Genomic DNA, 7,456 nt, shown 5'->3' on the forward strand with positions numbered 1-7,456 from the left:
AAAATTGATAAAACTTTAAAACTAATACTCATAGACAATTTCCGTAAAAAATATCTTAAAACTTGCTTAGTAGGTTTCAATTTTTGACCTTAAACTTTATGTTTTGACTATTTCTTCCAATAATTTGATAGTCTTGAAAGTTTGGATAGAATTAAAAAAATAGTTTTAATTCCGGATAACTTATGTACTTCCGGAATAAACTTCTATCGCGTGATCTTGTTCAGTACATTTATAAGAAAGGCTAAAACGGGGATTTATTCTTTCAAGTGTCTAGATAATACCATAATTTATTAAAATTTTTAAATTTATAATTGATACTAATTTTTAATTTTAATTGTTTACTAGTGTATACTGTATAGCCGCAATTACGGCCTTTTACACTTTTTGCCTTTATATCGCAACTGTTTTACTTTTTCCTGCTTTTCATTGTGCGGCTGTGGCTCGACTTGTGCTTATATACTGTACTAGATAATTACGGTGATGTCCTACTACCTTCCTTGTGCAATGGAGGTGCATTGGCTAGGAAAACCATAGAGAACACGTAGCCAGTGCAGTTTCGATTTGGGTGAAGCTCCAGTGATCGATAAAATTCCCATTTTACCGATCACTGGATCTTCATCCCGCGCCTAATGATCAGAGACCTACGTTCGAACCCGACGTGTGGCTAAACGGTCACCCAGCCAACTAGTGATCATGCTCGATGCATAACTTCGGTGATCGCCCGAGCCACGCGCGTGCCGAACGGCTGCATCAGCCGCTTTATAATTTTTACTATAAAAAAATTATTTTATGTGGTACCCTGTCTCTAGCGGCAGTGCGCCCATACGGTAATGGCCGCGCAAAGCCCTATTTTCGGCGTTAAATTAAAACGATAAATAATAGAGGTAGAATTCGGGGAGTAAGGACTTTTTTATTGGAAATTTCCTCCTTTTGAAGGAAGTTTTTGCAAAATTTCAAAAAAAATTAATAGATTTTAAGTTATTAACGAAAAACTAAATGCGATTTTTTTGTTTTCTTAATTTGTTAATAACAATTACAATTTTCTATATGCTAATGAACCCTCGACATACATTTTTCTATAGATGTCATTCTTAATCAAATAAGCTATCGCTCATATTTTTATATCTATTTTTCGTGTTTTTTCAACTTTTTGACTAGACTATAAGCCCTGTTGTTGCGCACGGAGCGAATATGGCTATAGATGGTATCTAAGATGAAAAAAATCGATCGTGCACTTTTCTATATGACTGCATGCAACCATATACATATGTGACTCACATGATACGTACGTTTTACGTAACCTAATGTTTTTGGTTCTATAAATGTTACGCCTCTGTTACGCAGCTGTGTTTATTGGGATATTTTATAAAAATGTAAAATATTTCGAGTGAGTATAATTTAACAGTTAAACATACACCTTGCTTAATCAAGGCGCGAATGTGTTAAAAATTAAAATCAAAACTAATGTTTCATTAATAATTTCAATAATTAAAAAGGGAATTGAAATAAAAAAATATTTATTATCATTTATAAATAATTGCACAATTTTTTAATTCATTATTGAGTGTTTTCTTCATTAAATTTTTATTTTTAATTGCTGGTAGATTTTCAAGCTCTAAAGTTTTTAAATTTCTGAAACAAAAATTATGAATTAATCACAACTAATAACCTATAATTTAATTATCTCAACCCGGAAAAAAATATGATCATAAACAATATGATAAAATTATATATGATTATATTAAGCAATATATGAACATACAAGACAATATATAATAACATATAATCACATAAGATTCTAGAGGGTCAATGTTCTTATATTATCTGATAAATAACACTATCTAATAGCTAGAATGAAAGGTAGATTTTTTAAAAAGTATATTAAAAATTTCAACTTATAATGCGGCAGAAATGAATAAAAATTGTAAAAATAAGTATATTGAAGTCGTTTTAACTTTAACTTCAACCTTGAATGACTTTTGTAGGAGTGAATTTAGCCAAAATTGTTAAGAGACTTCTTTTTGCAGAGTATTTAATTTTCTTTAAGGACATTCATTGGCTTTTTTCCGGATACTGTTCAAGGCATGATTATAAGGAAATGGTTCATCTGACGAAAAACTTCTATCAAAACTATTTTGTAGAGTATTTAATTTCCTTCAAGCAATGCATTCAAGTCAATTTCGTTTATCTCGATGGCTTCGGAGTTATGAGACAGAGACCCGCTCAGTAAAAAATATAAAAAATTGCGATGATAAATCTCTTACTATTAATATTAAGGGCTCAAATTTTCACAATAATTATTTTTTGTCATCCCAAATAATGTTTTCGACATACTTTAAAAAAAATACTCGATTTTTTTTGCCCAGTCTAATACATAAGTATATATAAGTATATACTCATGAAGAATCCGAGAGCAAAAAAATTAAAAACTTTTTGAACGATTGTTGGAAGGCAGTAACTTGAAAAAAACCCTACATGGGTTTCATTTTCACAACAAAATAAAGATTTGATGATTATTTACGTTAATTGAGTTAAATGGCCAAGTCCTTCATCAGTTATCAAGACACAATTTTTAATTTCTAAATATTCTAATGAATCTTTTAATAAATTTAAATAGTTCAATGCTTGGTTACCAACATAAAGACAATTAATTAATTTCATTTCAGCTATATATTTACAACCATCTGAAAAAAATATAATAATTATCAATTATCATTAGAATGTCAATTATACAAATAAATTTTTTAGTAGTCGTAATGAAAGTAAAAAGTAAATAATGTATGAATGTAATCAAAGAAACATTTTTTTTTTTTTAATAAATGTACTTCATTGAGAATATTTTTAAAATGCATTATTCCAAGGTAGAAAAATAAAACACTTTTCTCGATTTTTCATTCATTTTCAAAATATGTTTTGATGTATAGATAACATGCGTGATCACTAGTAATCATTAGATATATTAAAATAAAAATATAAGGTATGAAGATAGAATAATATCGGATAATTTTTTTACTGTTTTCTTTTTTTTTTTTAAATAATTAATCAATAGTATTATATACCAAAATGAGGAAATCCCTCATGACTTATTGCTGAATCAGTTGCATCAACACCATAGATAACATATTTCATTCCACTAGATGTCGATGGTAATTTGTCATAATTATTTGAGTAATTGTTGTCAATTTGATCAGTATTATTATAAATTTTTTTCCATTTTACAGCAGCGCCATTTCTTACCAGCCACTCAGCGCATGCTAAGTCAGAGCCCAATTCATCTATTTTTTTTTTTGATACACTAAGAAAAATATTTATTTACAGATAAATACATGAAAAATTTAAATAATATTTTGAGCAGTAATTTTATTTTACTGTTTTTACAAATATTTATTTAAATAATTTATGCGTTAATTTTAATTCGGTTTTATATAATAAATCAATTACTTATTGAAAACAGGAATTAACCATCGAAAAAAAAAACGTTTTGGTAGTAAATTTATTTTATGGAATGAATTTGAATTTAGAATCATTTTTTTTTTTATTAATTCACTGTTGTAATTAAAAAAATTATTATAGTACAATAAGTGAATAGCTGTACACAACTCGAAATTCGACGCCTATTTATTGAGAAGGTAAGTAAATCTGTACCGTAACAAAATGAATAATTTTTTAAAAGGCTACAAAGAACAGATAGTGGATAGAATGATAATATTCTGTAGCATTTCAGAGCGATAGTTACCCTGATAGCCATTTTAACCGTAAGTTAACTTCAAGCTACGGTCATATTCGGAAGCCAATTTAAAGGAAAGTGTGGGAGAGTAAGCACCGTAGTAGCACAGTTTGCTTGAGCAAAAGTTTACTGTACAAAAGTTTCGTTGAATGTTTCGTCAAATTTCCGTTCACTTCGGACTTTTCCAATTTTTACGACAATTTGTATGCAACTTGCTATTGAATTTGAAGTAAATTTACTGCCCGAATTAGAATGCAAATTTACTCCAAAAGTTAACTAGAAAAAAATTGTCTTTAATTTACACGCAAATTTTATGTCAATTTATCAGCAGTTACTTTTAATTTGACAGTAAATTGTTTGTAACTCGAATTCAATTTGACTACAAATGTTACTGTCAGCCAATAACGTTAAGTTGATTGAAAGTTTCACTTCAATCTGACGGTAAGTTTTTCTGTCAAATTACTTTCACATGACGGCAATTGATTTGCATCAATATGCACGCAAGTATTGTCCAGCCAAAGCTTACCAGAAACTTGTCGTTGAATTAGCCAAAAATGTTTCACTGTAGAACTTGCTGAGCAATTATATTTGAAGTGTGCCCTGATAGCGCTATTTGCGCGTCAAAAAGTATTCATTAGCTTGCGACTACCCTGATAGCCAGACCTTGCTCTACAAGTTCTGTCGTGAAATATTTTCGGCTAACTTAACGAGAAAATTTCTGGCAAGCCTGGCTTAATAATACTTTCCTTTAAATTGGCTTCAGAATACGGCAGTAGCTTGAATGTAACTTGACAGAAAAACTTGCCGTCAATTTGAAGTGAAACTTTCAATCAACTTAACGTCATTATCTGACAGTAACACTTGTGGTCAAATTTAAATTCAAATTACAGACAATTTACTGTCAACTTAAAGGTAATTGCTTGCTCTCCAACACTATCTTTTAAGTTACCTTTAGATTACGGCAGTAGCTGGTAGTTAACTTATGGTTAGGGTGGCTATCACGGTAACTTGACGACAAATTGTCGACAACTCTGGATTTTGCAAATTTTGGCTACAAGTTACCCCGCCAACTTTCTGAGAAAGTTGACGACAGGGAAGAGCCGCAATATGAAAGCAGGTTTCTGAGAAAATTGAAAACAACTTTCCGTCAACTTATAGATTACCAACTTTTGCCATCAACTTTCTCAGAAAGTGACTGTCAACTTATTGGATTTCCAACTTTTGCCACCAACTTTCTCAGAAAGTGTCTATCAACTTTGGAAGTACCAGCTTTTGCAGCCAACTTGGCGTCTAGTTGCAGCTGTAAGTTTGGCTCCAGTTTCTCGTCAACTTGGCTATCAGGGCAATTTTCCAGCAATTTTTAATACCCATAGTAATAAACAGGTTTTCAATTTCGTTACATACATTAGATGTCGTTACTTTAATACTCCAAAATTTTATTATGTTTTTGGCTAGATTGGAATCTCTAAGGCCTATATTGTACATTTTTTTAATTTATTTTTTCAATAAAAAAAAAAAAAAAATATCATGTTTAAGGGTGGACAGTACTAACCGAATTTTTGAATTCTACTTTTTTTATTGCGTTTTGAATAATTACGTCACTTGAATGATGAAAATCTTCCGAAAAAGTTTGTCTTACCCATTTTTTCGGAAGCTATCAAAATTGCTATAATAACAATTGATTGATAACTTAAAAGATAAGTCAAATTCGAAAATTCGGTTAGCACGGTCTAGCCTTAAGGAAGTTCGAGTTCTAATGTAAAAAGAATTTTCCAACTTTAAGATTTGAAACTTAGAATATAGATAAATAAATACTTTATCTATGTATTCTCAACTTTTGAATATAATCCACCGTTTAGATTCTTAGAAAAAAATCGGTCTGTCAGTTGACCCTGCGGGCCAGCCCCAAAACTTCCCGCTGCTTTCGAGCTCCTTGGGCTCAAAATAATTGTTGAGAATACATTTTTGAGCTCTTCGAGCTTGAAAATAGTTTTGTATGCCTTTGTTTTTGAAATATAACGTTTGTTCGGTCACGAGCTTGATTAATTTGAATCAAGCTTCGTGCATTTCCGCTCGGTTCGGGAGTTGCCGAGCTCGCTACTGACTGAAGGTCAGAATAGTGCCGGGTCACTCGCTAGTTGGGCCCGGCACATACAATTTCTAGCTCAGGACCGTTTCAAGAGTCCTGAGAACCCGCTACAAGCTGGCCAATCACATAATTCGTTTTATATTGGTCAGCCAATGAGAGAGTTTGCTATCAACTGCTACCTGTTGGCGCGCATTTAAGCAAATGGGAAAATTCGTTATATGCAGCAAGGCTGCCACGTCGACACCAAGCTTCTCGACAACTCAACGACGCTACCAATTATTATTCTACAACGTGCTTCGCTACTTGCAACTTCGTGCTTGAAACCGCTTCAGTAATTAAATCTTTTGTGATATTAAACTAAACCGCTACGCTGAATTATTCTCAATATTTAGTCAGTATATCAAGGCTGCTATTTATTGAGAATATATAAATTGTTCTTTCGCTAGTAATTAATTGTGAATTAATTTCCGTGAAAACTGCTACTGACCACGTGTCAATTTATACGTGACTAAAATATCTGAGTTTGCATTCGCTATCGCGTATTACTTTCTAGTCGCATTCACTTTAATATAAGTTCTCATAATTTTTAAGTGTAAATAAGTGTAAATAAATCTATAATTTATTTATTGATAAAATTTGAGTAATTTTTAATTGTTTAATTCACCTCGCCTAAACCAGATCCGACTGAATTATTCGCTCACTTTACAACGTTTGTTACCATTTTTTCTACAACGATATCTCTCGAACAAATTCACCGATTGAGAAATTTTAAAAAAACTGAAAAAAAAACTTTTTTTAAAATTCTTTCGTTAACTGTTTCTCTTGAACGAATGAACCGATTTCGATGGTTGAGGTGGCATTCAACGTGGCTTATAAAGTTTTAGAGCTGATTAGATTTTGGAATCAATCCATTGAGCTAATTAAAAGTCATTCAAAAAAAACATTTTTGAAAAAATTTTATTTTTGAAATATCTCTGAACTTACTTTACCGATTAAGCTCAAATTTTCAGTGCTTATAGTAAATAAAAAGCCGCGTCGAATGACACCTCGATGATCAAAATCGGTTCATCCGTCCAAAAGTTACAGAATATTTACATACGTACGTACATATATACATACATACATACATACACTCGGACATCATCGTGAATTTAGTCAGGATAGCTTCCTAGGAGCTCAAAACTTCGACATCCTTTGGAATTTCGATTTTCGCAAATCTAGAGAAATATAGTGTTACCGTTGTAGTTATTTAAATAATTGAAGTTAAACTTTATTTTTTAATCTCGTTCATCGACAGAGATACATATTATTGAGGGTTTGGCAACGTCGCGGAAGCAGCTAAGAGAAAAAACAAAGATAAAAATACATTAAAAAAAGAGACGAGATTAGAAATAAACTTTTCCCGCTTTAATTTGAATATCGATGTTGAAAAAGTTAAAACGCGCTGTTGCCACATCTTTTTATTAAATCATATGAGTCAAAAATCCCGGGTCGAAAAATTTGATCTGATTTTAGTCTAACTAGACTGCATTTGGACTAATTGGTCTGTATTTGAACTAATTAATCTGTTTTTAATCTTTTATAAAAATTTCAAGCTGTTTTTGATCTGCTATTTTAAAAAAACAATTGCAATACCCCGA

At 31.2% G+C, this 7,456-nt stretch overlaps 1 protein-coding gene across 1 annotated transcript; it reads right to left on the reverse strand.

The window, feature by feature from the left end:
- Positions 1 to 1,418: 1,418 nt before the first annotated feature.
- LOC103570585 (ATP synthase subunit s, mitochondrial) lies at positions 1,419 to 3,730 on the reverse strand. The gene is made up of 4 exons (XM_008548374.2): positions 3,442 to 3,730; positions 3,060 to 3,295; positions 2,522 to 2,684; positions 1,419 to 1,632 (listed from the first exon to the last, which is right to left on the reverse strand). The coding sequence occupies exons 1-4, from the start codon at positions 3,525 to 3,527 to the stop codon at positions 1,524 to 1,526; spliced, it is 594 nt and encodes a 197-aa protein (XP_008546596.2). The 5' UTR covers positions 3,528 to 3,730; the 3' UTR covers positions 1,419 to 1,523.
- Between the last annotated feature and the right edge of the window lie 3,726 nt (positions 3,731 to 7,456).

The sequence above is a fragment of the Microplitis demolitor genome, chromosome 10, assembly GCF_026212275.2.
Source record: "Microplitis demolitor isolate Queensland-Clemson2020A chromosome 10, iyMicDemo2.1a, whole genome shotgun sequence".
Lineage (NCBI taxonomy): Eukaryota > Metazoa > Arthropoda > Insecta > Hymenoptera > Braconidae > Microplitis > Microplitis demolitor.

Excerpts from the sequence above, each read along its gene's own strand:
- LOC103570585 (XM_008548374.2), bottom strand. The coding sequence starts at position 3,527 with ATGATTCTAAATTCAAATTCATTCCATAAAATAAATTTACTACCAAAA. Across the intron at positions 2,685-3,059 it reads TGAGGGATTTCCTCATTTTG|ATGGTTGTAAATATATAGCT; the intron begins GTATATAATACT and ends TATTTTTTTCAG. Across the intron at positions 1,633-2,521 it reads GGCCATTTAACTCAATTAAC|AAATTTAAAAACTTTAGAGC; the intron begins GTAAATAATCAT and ends TTTTTGTTTCAG.